This window comes from Halichoerus grypus, chromosome 5 (assembly GCF_964656455.1).
Source record: "Halichoerus grypus chromosome 5, mHalGry1.hap1.1, whole genome shotgun sequence".
NCBI lineage: Eukaryota > Metazoa > Chordata > Mammalia > Carnivora > Phocidae > Halichoerus > Halichoerus grypus.
The window spans coordinates 20,966,983-20,991,286 of NC_135716.1; the positions used below are offsets into that span (position 1 = coordinate 20,966,983).

At 42.7% G+C, this 24,304-nt stretch overlaps 1 protein-coding gene across 6 annotated transcripts in view; it reads left to right on the forward strand.

Moving 5' to 3' along the window:
* SAMD12 (sterile alpha motif domain containing 12) overlaps positions 1–24,304 on the forward strand; it is a 345,023-nt gene that overhangs the window by 206,041 nt on the left and 114,678 nt on the right. Inside the window, exon 5 of one of the 6 annotated variants that reach the window (XM_036120275.2) lies at positions 291–4,008. The exons of the other annotated variants lie outside the window; for them this stretch is intronic. Within the exon in view, the coding sequence (XP_035976168.2) occupies positions 291–388 (98 nt within the window). The 3' untranslated portion in view covers positions 389–4,008. Of the gene's footprint in view, positions 1–290; positions 4,009–24,304 lie in introns of those variants that run through there. 6 annotated transcript variants of the gene reach the window in all.

A 24,304-nucleotide genomic window follows, 5' to 3' on the forward strand; every position in this document is an offset into this window, starting at 1 on the left:
GAATTCCTCTTGTGTTTTTTTGCATTTCCAGAGTGACAAATGTTCATTTCTAAATAGTGGGTAAGAACTCAGGAAAGGTCTGGCTTCTATTCATTTCTACAGTTTATGAGCCATCTTAGCCTCTATTTCCCCATCTGTAAACTAGGAATTGTCGTATCTACTTCTTTATAATGCCAGAAGGGCTGCCTAGCACTGGGCCAAGCACATACTAAGCGCTTAAGTGAATGGTAGCTATAATTCTAACTAGGCAAGCCTGTGACACAAGATTTGTCACTTTTTTTTCCCCCTAGAACTTTGGCCTCCGAGCAGCACCGGGAGACTTTTCCTGGTGGGCAAGATCCTTGCATTGTACTGTCAGCCTTCCTGCACTAGGTCGAACCTGAGCTGAATGGGTGGATTTAAAAGAGAAAGCAATTATGAGTCAGCGAGCCAACAATGCCTGTAGAGACCTGCCAGGCTTCCCCTGCACAAGGATGTGGATTTCTACATCCATTTTTGGCTTGAAGTTTGCTGTCCCTCACTTGCTTCATTTCCTGACATTCACTCAAGGCAGAATGGAGGCTGGAAAGCAAGAAAGAAAGAATTGCCGTGCAGTGACTGAATGCTGTGTGCCAGGTCCCCCATCTGCAGATCCCGTCTTCACAGCATCTCTGCCAAGAAGCTGTTCCTAATTTCCATTTTGCAGATTGGAAAACTGAGACACAATGAGGTTTAGTAACTTGACAGAGTTGCACAGCTAACCCGATGTAGATCTGAAGCCTCTGCCCTTAACATCAAATGTCCTTCAGGAAATTCGTGGGATTCCTGGCCTCATCTGGCCTGATGCATCTGCATTGCCCCTTCTACACAACCCACTCCCGCTCTGCTCAGCGGGTCTGTGGGAAAGAGGACAGCTTCGCAGCAAGCCCCCAACTCCAGCGTGGTAATACCCCTCCTCAGGGCTGGGAGCAGGTTGAGGCAAGCAAGGTGCCTGGTGCCAAATATAAGGATGCACTCACTGCCAGGTTCACGTATGTGCAGACGCATGATGTTGCTCACCCTAATCCCAGCCCTGCTCCTCCCGCTGGGATTTGCTGGAGGCAACTACACCAAGACCTCTGTCACCAAGATAACCGAGATTGGCTGGCAAATTGGCACGCCTACCCTTCTCAGATCCCAAGTTTCCATTTCTGGATAACTTCTGCCCTAAAACTATTTTCCCCGCCTGCAAAACTACCTTTCATGACTCCTTTTTGCCTGACTTTCCCTCCAAAACTGTAATACGCCACACAGAGATCCTCCACCACAGCTACTGAGTGGGTTTTAACCCCTGTGTTTACTTCCAGCTGTTGGAAATGGCTGGGGGAGAAGGCCTGTGAGGCCAGGCCAGGGCCTCGCGGAGAACATGGTGCTCTGGGTGTGTGTGTTGCTTTGCAAACCGGCCCTTCTGCACAGAGAGCAAGGGGAGACCAAAGAAAGAGGAGTCCAGTCCAGATTGGTAGGTAGCAGTGTTAATAAGCAGGAGAACTTACACACAAGGCTTGTGTTGGGCAACTGCTGGACAAGTGGATCTCCACACCCACCCGCCAGATTCTTAAAGTCTATATAAAGGCCCTAATGGGGATCAGTCATATTCATCCAGATGGTCTCAACACCACCTTACTCTGTTAAGGCTCAGTCTTTGGAACAGCTCCCACTGTGGAGACGGTGGGCAGAACATATGTTCCAAGGACAGTGGCGGGGAGGGGCACAGAATATGGGCAGTTGTACTTGCCACTGTTGGGGAACCCAAGCCAACCTTCCTCATCTTACAGAAGAGGAAACTGAGGCCATAAGAGGGAAAGTGACTTCCCCTAAGCTCAGTTAGCTAGCTCATGCAAATCAGAGCTAGAAACCCTGTCTCCTACTCCTAACAATGTTTTTGAGACTGAGTCAGGGAAGTGGGGCCCACTGTACACATTCTTCTCTTGGCTCCATTATTACCAAAGCTAGCACCAACTCCTAAAATGAGGCACGATTTATACTGTAGCTGTGCCCAGTTTTGTTCTCCCTCAAAACTTACCCCTGTCATTGAGTACCAGCGATGTGGTTCATGGGCCACCTACGTCAGAGTCATCTCAAGTATTGACTCAAAATGCTGAGGCTTGGGACGTGACCCGGTTCTTCTGAGTCAGAAGGTGCTTTGGTCACTGAAGTTGAGACACTAATGTGGAGTTTGTACTGTTTCTAGCTGTGAATTCTTATTTAGTTTCTGGGCTCCTCTTTGGTTTTCTTTCCTTTGGGGCATGATGTCATTACCTTTATCATCTCGTATTTTTAGTTCTCAAATTCAAGAAATGAAAGTCACAATACTTTTCATCAAACTGTGATTTGGCTAAGATAGAAATGGGAGAAGGGAATTCTCAGAATAGGAGACATTCAATTTTCCCTTGTGGGTCATGGTAGTTATAAAGATCCCTCACTTACCGACTGGTGTGTTTTCAATAAAAATCTAATGTCAAAGATAGTAAAAAAGCTCTTAAGATCTTCATTTTTCAGTTGTAGGCAAAATACTTCCAAATGCATGTCAGTACTTTCTTAAATCTCCTTTATAAGAATTTGGTTTATTGCTTGAAGGACATGCTGATGGACATGCGTGGTGTCTGCAAATGTGTGTGCCTGACATGGTTTCTCAGAAAATTTGAATCTATTGCCAGCATTTAAAAGTCAGGAGATTGCAATTTAAATTTAAAAAAAGAAAAGAAAAGAAAAGTCAGGAGATTGCAGGGTCACCTGGGTGGCTCGGTCAGTTAAGCATCCAGCTCTTGATATCAGCTCAGGTCATGATCTCGGCGTCCCAGGATCAAGCCCCATGGCAGGCTCCCTGCTCAGCGGGGAGCCCCATGGCAGGCTCCCTTCTCCCTCTCCCTCTGCCCCTCCTCCCACTTGTGCTCTATCTCTCTCTCTCAAATAAATAAATAAAATCTTTTTTAAAAAATCGGGAGATTGCATTTAAATTTAAATGCAATTGAATTTAAATTTTTAAATTTAAATTTCCATCTTCTATGTTAAATATTCCTAATATCTCATACTGGACTACAGTCCTGCAATGCAACAACCTGTTATCTTGGTAGCTACTCTCTGAAACAGACTATGACACATTAAAGATGTTTATAAATTCTTTAACACTCTTCCTATTGAGATGTGTGATCTGGGTATCCTCCCCTTGAATCTGGGAAGGCTTAGTGACTGCTCTGACCAGTAAAATATGTCAGAGGTAATACTATGACAGTTTTTGGACCCAGGCTTTAAGAAACTGGCAGCATTTACTTCTTGTCTCTTGAGACACCGGTTCAGGGAAATGAGCCACCATATATCAAATGCAACTACCCTGAGACCGTCATGCTGTCAGAAGCCCAAGCCACTTGAAGAGGCTCTAGAAGAAGAGACACCATATGGACAAAGACAGAAGGTCAAGGAGCATCAAAGTGCCAGACACATGATTCAGGGAGCCACTTTGGACGTAGAGCCTCCATCCGCATGAGGGGACAGCACATGGATAAGAGATGAATCACCCAGCTGAACCCTTCATGAATTCTTGACCCACAAAAGCATAAGCTAAATAAAATAATTACTTTAAGCCATAAATTTGGAGTACATAACTGAACAAGAGCTTGAGTTTTAGTTTGCTCTATTCTGACCTCCATTCTTTCTCCTGGCTTCACTTGCTTAAATTATTTTATATCCTGGCTCCTGCAGGAATTTGGGTTCATAATCTTTATTTAAACCATGGTCTGGGGGCACCTGGGTGGTTCAGTCGGTTAAGCATCTGCCTTCGGCTCAGGTCATGATCCCAGGGTCCTGGGATCGAGCCCCACGTCAGGCTCCCTGCTGAGCAGGAAGCCTGCTTCTCCCTCTCCCACTCCCCCTGCTTGTGTTCCTGCTCTCGCTATCTCTCTCTCTGTCAAATAAATAAATAAAATCTTTAAAAAAAAAAATAAACCGTGGTCTGGAGATCCTTGAATTATGTGAACTTTTGAAAATTAAAATATTAAAAATATATATGAAAAATTATGTTCTGAAGGCAGGAGGGATACAGAGAAAAATGAAAATTTCTACTTGAAGTAGAAATTTAGCTTCAATGCACCACCTTGCTCAAGGTGAAAAGAGCACAAGATCAAAGATTGGTCAGCTCTTTCTTAGAGTTGGCTTCCTTATCTTTAGAAGCAAGTCCCATTCATCTTTGACGTTCGATGATTCTATGAGTAAGATAGCTCAGCTTTCATATTATTTATTTTGAGTGTGTATTTGTGTATCTTGTAATATATTAGAAAGTATATTTATTCCATGACATTCCAGCCTGTGGGGCAAAAGAAATGTCTAGTTCTTTGTTGGAGGCTGTGCCTTTTCCGTCTTGTACCCCAGGCTCTCAGTAAATATTTGTTGAATAAATGAATGGACAAACGAATGTGTTTTAGCCACCAAGAATACAAAGACAAATGAGACACAGTCCCTGCCCTTGAGGAGCTCACAGTCCATCGAACACAGGCAGCAAATTAAATACTAGTTATGCCTCCTGGGTAGCACATTCTTTTATTCAAAAACACCATTTCACCTGTGTGTAGCCTGCTGTTCGGCTCTTCATGCCATAGGCAGATGAAACAATAAGCTACATGAAAAAAAAATTGTAACTTCATATGGTGACAGATGGTAAGGAGACGTGCTGGTGCTCATCTGGCAGTGTATACAAATATCAAATCCTTACTTTGCACACCTGAAGCTGATGTGTTATATGTCAATTATACCTCAGTGGGGAAAAAAAAGACCCGCATATGGCAGAGGAGCTCTGAATGAGACCAGGGGCTGCAAGCCACCTCCCCTGAAGAGACAACCTCCTGGTGCCGAGTTTAGGGAGGGAGGGAGCTAGGTCCCATCAGAGCTGCGGGAAGCACCCTCAGGGGCCCATCAGAAAAGCAAGAACAGAATCTCTGGCGCATCATTCCGTCAGGCTCTGCTTGCACAGGCTGCAGAAACAGCAAGGAGCTGCTCAACCCAACACCACTCCTCAAGGCTGCAGCGAGCGCTGAGAGATTCAGGGCAAACGCCAAAGTTTTGTTTTGTTTTGTTTTCTTAAAGGAGATGGAGGAAGGGCTTGGTTTTAATCAGCCTGCCCCATATGGACTTTGAGGAATTCTCTTTTTTCCTTCCCAAGTATGTTGGGCAGAGTGTCAGCTTGTGCATTTTCCCCCTTTCTTTCTCTCTTTCTAATTGAGGACTTTGCGAAGTTGGACAGAGAGGAACCAAAAGCATTTGTTTAATCTTAAAGATTAAGGCTTCTTGTTCTTCGTTCTCCCAGTGAGATTGAGTATCAGTGTCAATATATTGATATGATCAACATTGCACGGAGTATTGATTAAAATGCTTTTGTGGGTGCCTGAGTGGCTCAGTCAGTTAAGCGTCCGGTTCTTGATTTCAGCTCAGGTCTTGATCTCAGGGTCGTGAGATTGAGCCCTGCTATGGGCTCTGTGCTCAGAGGGGAGTCGGCTTGAGAATCTCTCTCTCCCTCTGCCCCTGCTCTCTCTCTCTCTCTGTCTGTCTAAATGAATAAAATCTTAAAAATAAATAAAAATAAAATGCTTTGGCGTTTTAGAGGATTTCTTGTTGTTTATGTTAAATAGCAACCATGAGGATGTGAGGAAGTCATCGGTGGTGATGCTGGGGCCGTTGCGCTGATTTCCAAGCAGCAGAACCATGTTCACACCCAGGGAGGCCAGACCCCGCAGGTGGAAATGACTTTCTGTTTGTGAAGTAGAACCCTGAAATACTTAACCAGTAGTTAATCTGCCGTGTTTGTTCAATGGACTCTGAGCTTCTCCAAGGAGAAATCGTAGAAGGAAAGGTAAAAGCCAGAACCACGGGAACCAGATTTCCCTCCAGTTTCTTCTAGTGTTTAAAACTGTCAACATCTTAACATTCTAAGGAGAAAATATCATCTTTATCAAGGGTCATTTTCTTCTTTAAAAAATAGCTTTTTCATCATTTCAGTATTGGAATCTGGAGTCAATATAAACTCATTGTCTTGGGAATTAGGTAAAATTATCAAAACAGATCAAGGTATTATTAAAATTAAATAGCAAGTGCAGAAAGGATCGACAGGAAGTGGCGATTAGCTCACACATGCCATGCTGCTGACCGTCAGCTTTACCCAGTTCTGCCTGAAGGGATCCACTCTCAAGAGGGGAAGGACTTTGTATCTTCCTGAGAACGGACCTATCTTGCTAATTTTTGACTTTATTCTTTGAAGTGTCACTCGCTTTCTTTGATCTGTAGGTCAGTTGTGCATGGCTCTTAGCTGTTTCAAGTGTTTCCTGTGTGACCCGATAGCCCTGGTGATTCCAGTACATTTAAATCTATAATCTCACATCCCAAGATTCCTGTCTTTCGATAGGCAGTATGTTATTAAGTGAATGAAAGTTTTATTGCCTAACCTGTAGGAGGTGACTAGAAGGTGAAATAAGGCTAAAGAAAGAATGTCAAGACAGCATGCTTGGTCTCCCTGCCTTGAAGGGATCGCAAACACTTAGTACCTGGGGACCCAGGGCGGGTAAGAGACGCTCACTGATGTGGAAAAGCAGAAATGGCAAGTGACATGGATTACTGGCCCAAAGCCAGCAATTATGAGGGACCTGCTTGGTTGCATAGTCTTGTCCCCTTAATCTAGTGAGCCGAGCATTTTAAATGTGGACTACATGGATAAAATTTCTGAAGCATGAGGCTCTTTCTTCCTCAATTCATGAAGACTATTCTATAATCATAAAAATCACAGACCCAAAAGGAACTTTGAAAGATTACTTGTCCATGCTCCTGACTTCAGGTAAAACCATGCACAACCTGTCCATAAAGGAAAACAATGCACCTGTTTTTAAGCATTCAGGAAAATGACAGTAGTCAGCTTTCTTCGGTAACCTGGCCTGCGCTTAATTACCTTCCTCTGAAGGAAAATCCTGGAATAGTTTCAGAGTCAACTGGATTCGGGTGTCTGTATTGTCACTCTATGGCTGTGTGATTGTCAGCAGATTACTGATCTTGATAAATCTGATTTGTGACATGGAATAAATAACAGTCTACTTTCATCACAAGGTGGTTTTCAGGAGTAAAGAGATCCATGCGGTACCTAGCACAAAGAGCACATGTTACTTCTCTATTCCTCTTTCCCCTAACTGGGCAACCTCCTGTTGGTTCCTGATGTCCTCTGGTTCAGTGTGGAGAGACAATGTCAAATGTCTGATCATTACCCAACCTAGTAGAGAGCATGACGTAACAGGAAGACTCAGCACAAACTTCCCAGGGAAGCTGGCTTGCTACTACCTTCTGGATAGCAAGATAGAGAAAGCATTTAGTGTATCGCCATGTATTTGTTTACTAGGGCCACCATAATCTAGTGCCGCTAACTGGATAGCTTAGAACAACAGAAATGTGTCATCTCACAGTTCTGAAGGCTGGTAGTGGGAGATCAAGGTGTCAGCAGGGCCATGTTCCAGGTGAAGGCATCAGGGAAGGGTCTGTTCCAGGCCTCTCTCCCAGCCTCTGGTAGTTTCTCATATGGCTACATAATTCCAGTCTTCATGCGGCATTCCCCTGTGTGTGTGTTTGTGCCCAGAATCCCCATTTTGTAAGGACAGTAGTCATATTCGATTGGGGACCACACTACTCCAGTTTGACTTCATCTTAGCTAATTACATCTACAACACCAAGTAAGATCACATCCTGATTTACTGGGGGCTAGAACTTCCTGTGTGAGTTTTGGGGGTACACAGTTCACTTAACACACTAGGTTGTGAGATAGTAGTTCCTAAAATTCTTTTGTCAGGTGCTATTTGATGTTGTATTTGGTACTTAGGACAAAGTAGCTTTGCAGCCAGCCCCCCAATAGTGCAGGAAGACCATTCCTTGGAAGACCAACCTCAAGCCCCTCACACACGAGCAGAGTAGGGAAATGCCCTAATGGAGAACCCCCGAGTCATCTGCGAAGATGGAGGAGAGAGAAAGCATGGATGCAGAAGGGTGAGACAGCAGTAGAGATCCTGGTTGAGCCACATCAGGAATATGACATGATAAAGAGCTTTAGAGGCAGGGGCTGTGCACTCTTCTCAGATCTGGGAGGTTTCTCTTCCTCTAGCCAGGGCCGTGTCCCCCCACCAGGGCTGGGAAGCTTTTGGCCCCACAACTGCAGCATGATGCAAAGGCGTTCAACAGTTCAAGGAGAAAATATTTTAAAAAGAGCTTGGGATGGGGCGCCTGGGTGGCTCAGTCAGTTCAGCGTCTGTCTTTGGCTCAGGTCATGCTCTCAGGGTCCTGGGATTGAGCCCCGCATTGGGCTCCCTGCTCAGCGGGGAGTCTGCTTCTTCCTCTGCCCTCTGCCCCTCCTCCTTACTCATGCTTGTTCTCTCTCTCTCAAATAAATAAAATCTTTAAAAAAGAAAAGAAAAGCTTGGGATGCCTGGGTGGCTCAGTCAGTTGAGCATCCCACTCTTGGTTTCAGCTCAGGTCATGATCTCAGGGTCTTGAGATCAAGCCCCACTTTGGGCTCGGCAATCAGCCGGGTGTCCGCTTGTCTCCCTCTCCCTCTGCCCCTCCCCCTGCTTGCACACACACACACTCTCTCTCTCTCTCAAATAAATAAATCTTTAAAATATATTAAAATAGAGCTCTAGCCTTGAAAACTGGCCACTACAAAAAGAATAAAGGTAACTGAGATTCTCAGCACCACATTTTTGGGAAGTTGGGACTAGCTGAGAAATGTTTAGAATAATTTTCACATATATGAAGAGTGATGAAGAGCAACATTTTGTAATTTCAAAGCAAGGGGGAATCAGGAGGAGGCTTGAATTATAGGAGATGTGATTCAGATCAGAGAAGAACTTCCTGATAGTAATCTGTTTAAAAAAGAAATTGAGGTGTCTTCTCCACATATCTTAGATATGAAGGCGCTCATCTCTCTGTGACAAGCATAGTCATCCCTGAGTTTCAAAGAACCGGGCTTTTTTTTTTTTAAGATTTTATTTATTTGTTTGCCAGAGAGAGAGAGAGCACAAGCGTGGGGCGTGGCAGGCAGAGGGAGAGGGAGAAGAGGCTTACCGCTGAGCAAGGAACCTGTTGCGGGACTCCATCCCAGGACCCCGGGATCATGACCCGAGCTGAAGGCAGACACTTAACTGACTGAGCCACCCAGGCATCCCACCCAAAGAACCGGGCCTTATCTTCCCATTTTTCATGCACCAAAGAGATACCGTGCATAAACTGTGCCAGATGCAATGCTGAGGTCTAGGGCCATAGGGATGATGGACACAGGCCAGGTCTTCATAGAGCTCATTGACTCATGCTTCATGCTCAATATCTAGTTGTTGAATAAATACATAAATGGAGATGTATAAATTCTAAAGCAATGACATAATACTCATAGCTGTCCCAGTACTGAGATTTTATTTCTAACTATGGGTAAAGTAATTAGTGCTTTGCAGAAGAGTTGGCCTGTGAGCATCTTGAAAGATGACTGTTAGTTTGCGAGGTGGGCATGAAGGGATGGGACACACACATGAGGCATGACACTGGGCTATCTGGACACTGGTTACAGTGCGATTGGAGTAGAGGTTATATAGTAGAGACAAGAGGACCAGTCATCAGAGAGGAGGCGGGAGTAGAATCAAGTACACAAACCCCAGTTCTTCAGAGTCTCTTGAGCACCTAATGACTCTCATGCTTTATTTACTATAAGTCAAGTCCTACCTTATTTACTACTCTCTTGGCCTGGCCTGAAAATGGGACAGGGCTTTTGAGCTTCATTTGTAAATGTGTAAAACAAAAGAATCATTGCTGGTTCATATTCTAAAAATAGGCATAAGCGAGGTGATCCTTCAGTTTGGGAATATTTGACCTCAGCCTTGGAATTTGTGAACATCCCTTCTCTTTCAGTAGTGACGCATTTCATGATCATGGTACAGAAAGCTGAACAGGCCTGGCATCGGCTTCTTTCCAGAGAGTGGTGGGCTTCATGTAGGAGGTATATGAGAAGAAAGGCATAAGCTAGCTGGGATTCTCCATGAGGTTGGAGCCACAGAGCACAGAGAACTTGCCATTTAGCTCTTGCCAACTTCTTGGAGACACATCTCTGTGCACAGGGAGAGGGTGGCCCTCCAGAGCTCAGAAACTCAGGGAACAAGCTGCTTGCAAAATGCTGCCTCTTGGACCCTCTAATCTCTCCCACCAAGAAAGGAGATGTGAGTGAGGGAAGAAAGGGGTGGGAGCTGAGGTGACTCAGCTCTGAGAGTAGCCCTCCGTGCATAACTATCTACTGAGTACTTTTTCCTTTTCGGGCACCCTGCTAATGCTGGAAGGCAAATACCATACATTCCTGACCAGCAGGCATCCCAGGTTTTCCTCTTGAGGCAGACATTTCCTTTGCAAAAGAGTTGAATAAGCAGTCATCAAAGAACATGAGATAAATAAGACAATAAGGAGAGGATTGTGGACTTTAGAGGGGCCCCTAACTCCCCCTAACATGGCAGAGCGTTCCAGGCAGGGCAGCAAGATTCAAGAAAAGACGTGGTTAGTATGGCTGGAGTTTGCTATTTGTGGCGGGGGCTGAGAGTACAGTGTAGATAAAAGTGTATGGTGCCAAGGGACTGGAATGTCACCTCTGAGCCCTCACAGGGCAGAGGACCCAGACTCATTTGGCTGTAAGCCAGGGTCCCCCACCTTCTGCACACACACATATTCAGGCAATCATTCAAGGGTTCTTTCCTACCGTTGCGGTGGTTATGTTGAGAAACCCAGAGAAGAGCACAATTGTAAAGAGTAATTAGTGTTGTGACTAAATAAATGAACACCACCTGTGCATCCTGTTTGGGGAAATGAGTCAAATTAGTGAAACAAGTTGCATAATCACAGCAAATGCCAATCTCAGCCATTGCCGCTATGCCGGTCATTTCTAGTTTTAATGAGTGGCTTCGTGATCAGTGCGCATTCAGATGAACGAAGAGGAATTTTAGGTTTATGTTTTATTTTCAATCACATACGTAATATGTAATCATTGCCAGAAAATTTTTAAAATTTAGTTATGCAAAAATAAAAAAGTTACTCTAAACCCACCAGGCAGAAATGACCATCAACATTTTGGTGCATATGCTTTCAGACTTTCATAAATATGTATATTTATGAGCTGATTAGTTATTTCTTTTGTTGTCTTAGTTTACATTGGACTTTCTGTTGTTGTTTCTTTTGTTCCCCTCCTTTTTTTTTTTTTTTAGGTGGGGGCCAGTGTTGCTATATGATCTGAGCTTTTTTTTGGTTCATTTCCCCTTCCCCATCCCACTCCAGGAATTTGGAAGGTATGGTACTTAAGTCCCTCTGATAGTTCCTATTGAGTGTTTAAATAATAGTGATGTTTAAAACCTGTGTTCTAAACCTGGGTTTCTCAAATTATTACTGCCAAGAATGAAGCAGTATCTATTGACACACCACTGTATAGAAATGGAAGATGACCACGGGCTCCTTCCTCCAGGTCCTCAGGCACAATACTCCTCCCACACAGTTTCTGTTATTCTTTGAGATTGCTATCCCCATCTGCAGCAGCTAAATCATTGATTCTCATGTAATTGGACCTCTTGTTTCAAGAGTGACAGTGTTTACATTCTTCATAGGAATGATGCTATTTAGGAACGTCTACAGTGCCCGTTTTCCATGCTGCTGGTTAATCTCAGTTACCATAGAGAACATCCGTGTTCTAGAACTCTTTCCCAGCCAAAAATGTCTTTTCATCGCTTTCACTTGGTACTGAACAGCAGCTTGGGCAGATAATAGAATTAGGGAATCATAGCCTAAGCATTCTCCCTGAAAACTGCGTAGACAAATTCCACTGACATCTTTTTCTTTTATATGGGATATATTTCTTTTTCCTGGATTTGGGCAAGATTCTTTTTTAGACTTAATATTCAGTGGATCAAAATGTTTATCAGTTTTCACTAAGTCCAAAGTAAAAACCTCTTAAACTGGAGATATTTTTTTCATTTCAGGGAAATTTCCTTTTTTTTTTTTTAAAGAGAGGGAGCAGGGGAGAGGGGCAGAGGGAGAGGAGGAAGGAGAATCTTAAGCAGCCTGCACGCCCAGCATGGAGCCCAACACCAGGGCTCAGTCTCACAACCCTGAGATCATGACCTGAGCCGAAATCAAGAGTAGGACGCTTAACTGACTTAGCCACCCAGACACCCCTCAGTATGCATTTTGAGATTGGTTTTGTTGCATTGGTTCTGACTGCTTCCTCATTTACTCACCTTATGCATCTGCTACAGATATTCTGTCCGTGGTTCTAGTCCATCTATTTCTCTTTCTTCATTCCACTTGGGTTTTTTTCTCCCTCTGAACTCTGGGTGATTGTCTCAAATTTGCACTCACTTTAATAGTTTCTAAACTAGATTGAGTTTCAGATCCACTTTAGGGACTTTTTCTAAATATAGATTTCATAGCTTCACCCAAAGCCCACTGACTCAAAATCTGCTATATTTCACCCTGGGAATGTATATTTTAAGTGTCCCTCCCCCCTTATTTAGCTGGGTTTGAGAACCACTGTCCTATTTCACTAATCTAATTCCATTTAATTCAGGAGTGATTCTGCTCTTTACTGCTTTTCATGCAGTTTTAAATTCTGCAATGGAATTATTTGCTTGCTTGTATTCTTTCCATAAAATCCCTTTTTTATCTCTGTTTGTTGCCTCATTACCTCTCTTATAGCAACTTGGAGTGTTGAGTAATTACCTTGAGAATACAAAGTAGTTCCTATTAAACTTTTGTCTTTGTCTTGTAGCAAATCTTTTATAAAGTATGCTTATTTTTTTTCTCTTTTATGTGTATGTTTAGTTCCTGGTGTTTATATTAATTTGTGTTGTGGCACACTTTTTTATTCTATGTTGGAGCCTATTTGATAGCTCACTCTTCAATGGAGCCATAGGTGACTTCTCTGAATCCCCAGGCCCTCTTCCCTTGAGGGCTGCATGAGACGTCTTTACATAATAAGTCTTGTTATCCAGCCTCAGGAGCATGGAGAGGAGCCAGTTTTATGAGGAGACCTAACAGTAGAATTTTGCCTTACTCAGCATTTCCTACACATCTGGGAGCTCTTGCATCAAGACCCAAACCCACCTCTTCATATCTTGGGTACACTTCACCTGCCCAGTATTCTGTGTACCAAGCATGGCTACCTCTATTATGTCACATGAAATGTCTATCCATCTGAGTTGGATAGAGCTTACATGAGTTGAGGCAGTACCCTGCCTAGCTCCAGGATGTTTTTCCTGTTTTTTTTAGGAATGGCCACATTGGTGACAATTGGGTTAGATAAAAAGCCCCACCTTCACTGGAATTGTGGGTTGAGCCATGTGCATTTCTTCCCCACACTGCATGTTCTACAATGTTCCTTATCAGTGAGTCCCTCTACCTCCTGGAGACTGCAATTGGCTTCAGATCCCCACCCTCCAAAGGAAGAACCTCTCCCCTAGATGTCAGAGTAAGTCCACAGAAAAATGCAAGGAATAGCCAAAAAGTGGAAATAAGCTCAATATCCATCTGCAGTTATGGTTAATAAATTTGTGCAGCTGTCCAGTGGAATGCAAACTCTAGTAGCCACGTGCTATTTTGACATATATGACAGATACTTGACAAACATCAAAAACAAAGTTGAACGAAGAGTCAAATGGAAGACACCAAGAGAACTTGTATGTCTTCCCTCAGTTGGAGGCCATCTACATGGTATCAGATGCAGGTTTCTAGATGTTTGTAAAATGGCTTTGTTAGGTGACCTAGTTCAGACTAAGGAGAGGCTATTCCCTAGTCCTGCTTCTCTTGGGATTCCTGAAAGGAGGAAGGGAGGGAGCTTGCTTTCATGAGAGACTCTTCCCCAGAAACACAGAAAGAATGGCTAGAGTTATACACAGGGCATTATTCCTAGCAGCATGATGGTGTCATTTGCAAGCAGCACTGTGTGCATACATTTTCTTCAGAGGTAGGGTTAGTGCCGTTACACTTACAGTGATGAGGACATTGAGGCTTGGTGAACTGAAGTGACTTATCCCTCTTGCTGTTAAAGACAGAGGCTGAATTCAAACAGAGTCCAGAGTCTGCTCACTGTCCAGTACATCACAATGCGTGATGCTTCAAATCTACAGTCAACTCAAGCTGAAAGATATGTCCAATCATTAAACAAATATTTATTGAGCACCTATTATGTGCTGGACCAGGTGCTAAAGATACAGCAATGAACAAGACATCTTTTCACTGCTGTCATGACACTTAAAATATAGAATGGAACATGGACGTTAAAGAATTGCATGAGAAACTATTAAGTGACAGTTGGAAAGAAGTTACTGTATAATAGTAAAAAGGAGAGAACCCAGACTAGCACCAGGGGGAGGATTTCTTAAGCAACCAATAATATGAACCCCAACTGATAAACAAGTTAAGCAAAGAAACAAGGAGAACGACAATATAATAGAGTCGAAGCCAGTAGGAAGAGCCGAGGCTGGGAAGGACTTGGCAGACTAAAGAAATTAGCATAAAGGCACAGTGAGGAAGATGGATAGTGGCCAAAGATGGGGAAGCAATACACTTTGCAGAGCTGTGTGGGCCATTCTGACCAGGATTTGGGTGTTACACTAAAGTTAGGGCAAGTTCTGCAGGGGTTAAAAAGTGGAGAGGAAACATGGTCATATCCTTTGTACTATCTACTAAAAAGAGGCTGAAGAGAGCAGACCAGCTTATTCTTGAGCCAAAATATCTTTGGGAATGGTTAATAACCTGTTACATTATTATAGATTTGTTTATAAATATATGGTATCAAAAAGACTATTTAAACAGATGAAAATCTGTCACTCTCAGTCTACATATTAAAATTTGAACATGGGGTGACTGGGTGGCTCAGTCAGTTAAGCGTCTACCTTCAGCTCAGGTCATGATCCTGGGGTCCTGGGATTGAGTCCCACTCAGAGGGGAGCCTGCTTCTCCCTCTCCCTCCGACCTTCCCCCCTGCTTGTGCACACACACACACACACTCTCTCTCTCTCAAATAAATAAAATCTTTAAAAAAAAATTGAACATAGACCTGGCCAACCTTAAAAGACTTCCCTGATGTTCACAACTTTTCAAGTTGAAGATGTGTCTTCTGAATAGGAGAAGTCCTAATCTTGATGAAACCCCATAGATATTGCCCCAGCCCACCCCTGCTGGTCAGACTTGCTTGCCCTCCTGCCAAAAAAAGGTTGGGGCCATGAACTAAAGATGGCTTAAGATCTTCAATAGGCCAAGGAAATATATCACATAGCAAAATGGATGGGCCTTTATTCTAAATAAGCATTTCATTTTTATAGATTCTCATTCAATGACTATAAAGGGTCCATTCAGTAGATCTTTTTTAATATCAGAGAATTAATTTCAATATAACTTCATTTGATTGTCTGCCATCCCTCCTCCCACCCCCCACTTCCTCTGACATTTACCCATTGTTTCCTTAGATACTGGGAAATAACTAATTACTTTCCAGAATAATGTGACTTACAGTGATGAATGGTCCAATTCACACCTATTTATTGAATACCTATGGCATGGAGGTACTACATCATAAACCTGGAAAATGAGTGACAAAGATGAATGAGCCAGGTTTTCTGCCTTCAAGAGGCCTCCAATTTCAGAGGAGATCAGAGGATCACAGCAGACTGTGATCTAAGGGCCACTAAGATGGCTAACAACCTCGGGATTTTCAGAAGCAAGAGAGAAACAAGGAGTACTTTCAGTTACCCGGATCTCCAGCAGTAAAGAATTATTTTTAGGAGATTGTTTTAAAAATATATATTAAAAGCCCATGCTTCTAAAAATTGATTATGTCAGAACTGTGGGCGGTCCATTCATGTGTTCCCTATGTAATTCCTTTCACTGAATCCAGCTCTTTAAACAAATCTTCTCTAAACTAGCAGGGCATGTTTGGGGATCACTGATATGCACGTTTACAGGCCAATCATGTCGTTACTCCCTGGAAGGGATCAAAATAGCTATCGTCTCGTTCTCATTTTTTATTTGCCTCACTGTAAATGTGATGTAAAGCGGACATGTTAAGCTAATTATACTTGATTTATTTTCCGCTGCTAAATGGAACCCTGTAGAAGACAACGCCCCCCACCCCAGAAAATGCAGAAAATGGAACACTTAATTACAGTAACCATTTTTACATTAGATGAAACACCTTGCTGTCCTTTAGGACCTCCTTGCCATAAAGTATCTGACTAGCCAGGGAAACATGCACAGGTCCCTACAGAAATACATTGTGTTGGATACTCAGTATAAACCCACCAAAGCTGTGAAGTACCAGTTCCTTAGTGAAGGGCCAGAGAGGAAGAGGTGATCTCCCTAAATACCAATTCTAGAACAAATTTATGAACTTTTAAACTCATGAACATACATTCCTAAATAAGCTGAAATGATTCATTCTCCCTCTTCTTGGTGCCTGTCATCCTCCTGGAAATCTGAAGCAACATGAATCACACACTCAGCCATCAGGGCAGAAGAAGAGTATGACCTGGAATATACTTTGGGTATTAAAATACATCATCTTCCCCAAGCCGCCCCCAGCATGGGACCCTGAGGTTTTGGCCTCTTTTAGGAGGTGATATTTCACTGCTTACCCCTCAGTTACGGTAGTTTTATGCCAGTCCAGGCCCAAGGATAATTGCTGTCAAATTCTTATGAGAAAATCTCATTTGTCGTTTGCATATTAGATCCCCTGCAATTGATTGGCAAGCATCAGAGAGTAAATCTGTCCTCTAGCTGTAATTCACACACACGTGCGCGTGCGCGCGCACCAGTTTGACACAATGGAGCAGGGTGCTGTTATTGAGAAATTGAAGCACCAGGTGTGATTAAATAAGATCACACATTTCATTCTCTCTTTAATTTCACATCACTCTTCAGCTGCTGAATCCATGCGCAAACCCCCATGGAGTCAGCCTGCACTGTGCATTTTTAGTATGCCCAGCAGAGCGGTGGCAAAATGTTTCCAAAGTAAGCCACCCTGCTGGGCTGTTGTGAGTCAAGTCTGTTTTTCCCTCCAAATTATTCAGTATTGCTAGATACCAGTTTATTAATCCATTAATCTCCCTAGAAAGTAAGACTTCTGGTACTTCTACATCACTGATGCTCAGTTTCAACTAAAAGTAGTTTCAAAACATAGAGAAGACTAGAATCAAGGATGGAGAAATGAGTAGAAGCCTGCACAGCCTTTCCTCTTCACCCCCTTCCCTCCCCAGCTCCCCCACATCTCTCCCCACCCACCCCGATTCTCTACCTCTAGGAAATGGAAGTGGCATTAATACATGGTGTTTACAAGCATATCCCAAGAAGCTATATGTGTGGCATCCTTGATGCCATTAAAAAATGAAATTGAGCTAAGGGGGCATGTCTCAGATTAGGGTTCGGTGTGTCTGACCCTGCTATTTAGCAGTTCAGGACCACCAGGAATAAAGCAGCATCCCTGAGCTGAGAAGCAAGCTGTGGTCACGTGGCTCACCCAGCATGGCGAAAAGCGCCCTCATAGATGCAGTCTCTAGAGAGAAAGGAATAGCTGTCCTTCCCAGCTGTGTGTACTCTTCCTTTGTACCCAGAGGCCAATCACGATGACCAGTAATGGGTCAACTGTGTAGCACAATGTAGGTTAATCCATTCCACAAATACAGATGGAATGCCAGTTTGCCAGGTGCTGTCTTAGGTGGCCCTGAACAAACCCCACCACTGCCCTGAGGAAGCTGATCCACGCCTCACCATCTGACCTCGGCTTACTTCTCCATTCTTATCCATTCACTGCCAGTGTGTTCTATTAATGTCCCATCAGGTAGAATAACATGCATTCCTGTGAGTATTGTGCTTTTTCTTCCATTCATTCTGGTCCACGTGCTTGGGGAGCCTGGACCACGTTCTGCCCCTTTACCTGCCTAAGTCCCAGCCAGATGTCCCAGCTACTGCCCCTGGCCTCGCCTGTCCTGCAAGCTCACCACAGTATGTCTTCTTGTCTTTCATCCCTACTTTAACCTTTTCAAGGGTAGAGCCTGTGTCTTATGGTCCACATTCTGCTTAACACTTAGTGGGAACTCAATAAATATTTGTTGAATTAATCATTGAATTCATTTATATCCTTGAAAAAGATCCATATGCCCTCATTTGTCCTCCATGTAACTTTTGTAAGACCCACAAGATAGCTCTTAAATTGCAAATGGATAGATTGTGACATTTGTAATCTTGATCACCCTAATTGTAGTGAGAATTAACACCCCCATGTACTTTCTTAGGAAAATCACCTCCTCTCCCTGGTATACTTTTTAATAAGCATGGAACCCCTTGGCAAAATTAAATTGGAACTGTTAGAAGTATTAGGTGGGTTTTGTTGTTGTTGTTGTTGTTGTTGTTAGAATCACTTCTGGAAAATTACCAAGCCTGTGCTTTCCTTACCAAGGACAAATTCAAATTTATTTTAAAAATAAGAAGAAGAAACAGGTTTACATCTATGAAAAATAGACATGCATGTAGTTAGAAGGCAGTGTGTTTGGATGGTGAGATTAAGGGTCTCTTCCTTTTTTCCAAATTTTGTTTAATATTTTATAATTTATTTTGGTGGAAAAAGTATTAAAAAGAAAAATAAGAATCTTGAAAGAAGCTCGTATCTAGGAGTTTTGCTTTACTTGTATGAGCTCAGGTGAATCAATTAAAGGTTTTCCCTGGCCAAACAAATATTTTGCCAGTGCTGTTGTGTTGGATAGAATTTTTTTTTTTTTTAATCTCAGGCTTTTTATCAGCAACATGTTCATTCATTCAACAAATAAATATCTACTATGTGTCAAGCACTCTAATATCACTTTTCTCTGTTAATAGTAATGATGTTTGCAATATATACATGCATCAAATCCTTACATTATATACCTCAAACATACAGTGTTGTATGTCAGCTACATCTCAATAAAGCTAGAAAAAATTAATAGTGATGACAACTTTCCAGAGCACTGGCTACCTCTCAAAGCTCTTTCCCGTACATTAGAACTACTCTCTCTCACAATTTTATAAAGTAGATAAGACATGCGTATTAGTCACAAATACACTAGCTGCTATAGCAAATATATTCTGAAAAGCTAGTGGCTTAATTCTCTCCAATTTAACAGTCCTAGCCGAAGGTTGCAGATCAGGGAATGACTACTTTACACAATCGTTTAGGGACCCAGGCTGACAGCAGCTCTGTCACCCTCGATAAGCCATGTTTGAGGTTGCTCTGGTCCTTGCCATTCCAACCTGGAGGTAAAGGGCCTTAACCAAGTAAACACAGGTTACAAGCAACACTGGTGCTTACATTCTGTTGGTGAGAGCTTAATCACATAACCACACGAGCCTCGAGGGAAATTTGGAGTTGTAGTCTAGTCCTGTATTCAGGGAGGAGGGAAGAATGAATTTTGCTTGGTAGCTGCGTTCTCTGCCACAGCAGATATTTTTAAATTGCCACTTATAAGATGAAAAAAAATAAGGCTCAAAGTGGTTGACCTCCTTAAGATCACTCAGTTAAACGTGAAAACTCAGAATCAGAAGTCAGGTTCCTGAATGCTAAATGAGTATCTCTTCCATCACTTGTGTTGCCTAGAGATGAAATGATAGCCGAATACTGGCTTTGTAGCCCCATCACCTGTGGATTCCCTCTGCACTGCCTACGGACTACGTGAATGTGAACAGTCATCGCACGGCCCAAAATTCAACATTCCTGTCTTGCTTTATTCAGTCTAGACCAGAGAGGGGAATCCTCCTAATGTTTGAAAAAAGGCTAAATGCTACCTTGCAGACATTTTAACGTAAGCAGTGTGTTTGGCTTTCCAACAGCTCCAAACAAGTCTGAGAACAGTCTTAATAAAATCCACACCACACCGAAAGTTGAAGCACTGTTCATAGGCATGAATATAGCCCGGGTCTCTTCAGTTGCTCCCTACCCAATGGCTCTTTTAAAGACTATTTATGGAGAGCTTATTATGTAGGAGGCACAGGGCTACTGAAGGGATCAAGACAGACCCAAATCCAGCATTATGGAGCTCATCATAGAGAACAATAGCGGAAGGCCTCTTTCAGAGAGGGCTGCTGGGAAAGCATTTCTGAGGAGGTAGTATTTAATTGAGTCTCAAAGGATGAGAAGGAGTCAGCTATGTGAAGAACAAGTGGAGGGGAGCCTTTCAGACAGAAAAACACAGTATGAGCAGTGGTCTGAGCAAGAACGTGGCACCTTCACAGAACTGAAGGTGTCCCTTGTGGCTAGGGATATCGAGTAAGTGAAAGTGGTCAAGATAATCATGGCTGAAGTATGCATATTTCATCCTCACAACCTATGAAGTGGGTTACTGCTGTCATCCCCATTTTACATATAAGGAAACTGAGGCATAAAGAAGTTAAATGTCTAAATCACTTGCATGATGTCACACAGCTGTTAAATGGGGCCAAGATTTAAACTCAAGGAGTCTAGTTACAAAGTCTACCTCTGTACCTTGCCTTATAATGTCATTGCCAGGGGAAGGTTTTGAGGCTTCATTCTCCAGAAACAGTTTTTCTCTCCTTTAATTAAAAACAAGAGGCACCTGGGTGGCTCAGTCAGTGGAGCATTGACTCTTGATTTCAGCTCAAGTCATGATCTCAGGGTTATGAGCTCAAGCCCTGCGTCAGGCTCTGCACTCAACCAGGAAACTGCTTGAATATTTCTCTCTCTCCCTCTACCCCTCCCCCTGCCTGTGTGCTCGCTCGCTCTTTCTCTCTCTCTCACTCTCTCAAATCGATAAATCTTAAAAAAAAAAAAAAGCAACAAATCACCTCTTTCTCTTAGCTAAATATTCTGAACCTAAGATTTCTGGATCCCTCCACCTCCAAGGGAACCATGGACAGAATTTAGTGGGGCTGATGGATTTGGATATATGTATAGATAATATTGTACAGAATATTATATATAGGACATACTTAATTTAGTCAACTTTTTACTGAAATTTAACATTTGTTTCTATCACGAATACAACAAAACCTTGGTATGCTTAGCAGTTTATGTGACTCTGTCACTAGAGTCACAAGTAATTCTTAATCACATAAGACTCATTGCAGAATTCTTGAAACATAATTTGCGCTCATCACTACTGTCAAATTATAAAAGCTATTTCTGCCAATAAATCTTATTCTTATTGCATTGATAAAGAAACACATGTATTGTTCCACACACAACTTTTTAAAACTATTTTAGTAGGTGTTTTTCAATATAAGTTCTTTATTTTGTAATCTTATATATTTTCCTTTTTGCATTTAAATAGATTCTTGAGAGGGAATCCACAGGCTTCCCCAGACTGCCAAATAAATATGAATTTATAACCCCTTGAAAGTTTCTCTCTGATTTTAACTCTCTTTCCCCAGGCCACAACTTCTACCAAGAGCCATCAGGCTGACTTACGACTTAAAATTCAAATTTTCATGGTGTTTCGCTCTTTCTTAGTGTGGAACATGTTGAAAAGAAGTCCATAGCACACAAGAAGTTTCCCTTTAACATCTTCTATGTTTAAACTTTTGCCGTCCTTTCCCGTGTCACCAGATTTCTAGAATAGTCTGTGGATTGTATAGACTTTCTCATGTCCCTTTGGTTCCATACTTCTCTGTTTTCTGGCTTGCTCCCCACCTTCTTTTCACAAGATGATCACTCTAAGATCACTGGAGTCCTCTGGTGTTAAATGAGTACTTCTCAGTATCTCTTTTCCCTGACATCTGTAGAATTCTGCCACTGTTGATCCCATTTTTCTTCAGGGGAATCTCTCTTGCTTCAGTTTCAGGAAAATCACTATTCCTTTCTTACCCACTTCACTGTGTCTTTATAGGCCACTCTACTCTTCACTCACAAAATAAAGTTCCAAATATTCTCCTTGGGAAACCACATCTACCCCGCAGACATGAACTGAATCTAGACACCGATTATTCTAATCGGAGCTATTTCTTCTAAACTTTCTTCCTCCATTCCCACCTATCCAAGGAAAATCTTTACCTTAGTAGCCCAGAGGCACGACCAACATGGCACATCCAAGTTGAACTCACATATTGCCTCTGCCACCCAGCCTGCTAGTTTCTCCTGCATCCATGTTTTAATTATTGACATCAGATCTTCTGAAACACTTCAGGGCTGTTGTCAGTCCATCCCCCCACCCCTCACTCCTACCTCTGCTGAACACTGGTCTATTCCATTGAGGAAGTGGGGTTGATCTAACCCAAGAATGATGTATAGTACTGGGAGACAGGTGGACATGCTAGGTATAAGTTTTATGAGTATAAGATCAATGTATAACCCCTTGAAAATTTCTCTATTTTAACTCTTTCCCTGGGCCACAACTTCCCAGGAGCCTGATGGCTGACATGACTTAAAATTCAAATTGTAATGGTTTTTCTCTCAGCGTGGAACATGTTGGAAAAACAGGCCACGTTCCTCTGCCTGGTGTCCCATAGAACCCCTTCCCTTGCTGCCTAGAGGTTTCTAGCCTTTTCCTGTTTAGAGCAAGGTGAGGGAGGCATGTGGATCAGGAGAGTTCTTATTTGACAAGTACTGGTATGAGCCAACTCTCACTCTTGAGGGCTGACAGGTGTTTAGTCTTTGATGGGTTCTTCCGACACCACCACCACCCCACCACCCCCATTGCTAGGGATGACTCACTTGTGGTTCCCTTGACAAGAGAAAATGCATCCGTGTTCTTCCACAAGTTTATTTTTCTTCAACCAACAGCATTTCAGCAATGCATCAGCCTTTCAGCTGGAGTGGTGTTTTTACCTCTTAAGTGCCCTTTTGGAGAGGTCTTAGCTCCTCCACACCAGCTCTCTCCTATGGGATGGCCCAGATCTGGCCCCTGGGAAATGCTTCTGCAGTCCTTGCACTGAGAAACAAGGGCAGACTGTCCCTAGCATCAAAATATTTTGTTTGGTCTGCCACCAGAGCAGTTAGCGAGCCACAGGTTCTGGCTCTTTAGATGTCTCACTTCATCCCCCAGAGACACACACCAGGTTAAGACTTCTCTTGAAGCCTCCTTGCGAGACTTGGGATCAGGAAGCAGTCCTTCTCTCTCTCTCCCCTACCCCCAAGCAAATAGAGGCAGGTTAGACTGTCATGGACTCATGCCCAGCTTTCTTAATAGAAAACCTCCTTCTAAAACATTTCCATTGAATTACATATAAATGCATCTATTTTAACTGTTAGGTCACTGAATTTTCACAAATGGAACACACCCATGAAATAGCACCCAGACCAAGAAAAAGAAGATGACTAGTATCCCAGAAGCCCTCCTTGCTGCTTCCTTCCAGTTGCTCCCCCACCCCGCCCGCCCCAGAGGGTAAACACTATTCTAAATACTGATAGTAAAGAATAGCATCATCTGTTTTTGTTCATTGCATAAATAGAATCATTCATTATGAGCTCTTTGTGTCTGACCTCTTTCATTCAACATTATCCTTGAAATTTGTCCACATTGTTGTCTGCAGTTTTAGGTTGTTTATTCTCATTGCTCCAAATTGTGCAACATGTGAACATATCACAATTTATTTATGTATTCTGCAGTTCAGAGGCATTTGGGTAGTTTCCAGTTTGAGACTGCTCTGTAAAAAGGGATGTTCTGAATATTATTAAATATGTCTTCAAATGGTAAAAGAATACATTTCAGTTGGTGCATCCTAGAAGTGGATCTGCTGAGTCATTGGGGAGGTATGATGCATTGGTTTGCTAGGGCTGCCATAACCAAGTACTGCAAACTGGCTGGCATAAACAACAGAAACTTGTATTCTCACAGTCCTGGATGTTGGAAGTCTGAGATAAAAGCGTCCGTAGGGTTGATTTCTTCTGTAACCTTTCTCCTTGGCTTGTAGATGGCTGTTTTCCCCTTGTGTCTTCATATGGTCTTCTTTCTGTATGTGTCTGTGTCCAAATTTCCTCTCCTTATAAGGATACCAGTCATATTGGATTAGGGCTCCTACATATGACTTCATTTTGCCTTAGTGACTTCTTTAAGATCATATCAACAAATATGGTCATATTGTAAGGTAATGAGGATTTGACCTCCCAACATATGAATTTGGGGTTGGGGGGGGTCACAATTCATCTGTCCACACTATTCAGCTTTAGTAGATTCTTCCATTGTCTCAAAATGGTTGTACCAATAAACACTCCCTCCAGGAGTGTATGAGAGTTCTGGATGTTCCACATCCTCACCCACACTTGATTTTTTTTTAAAGA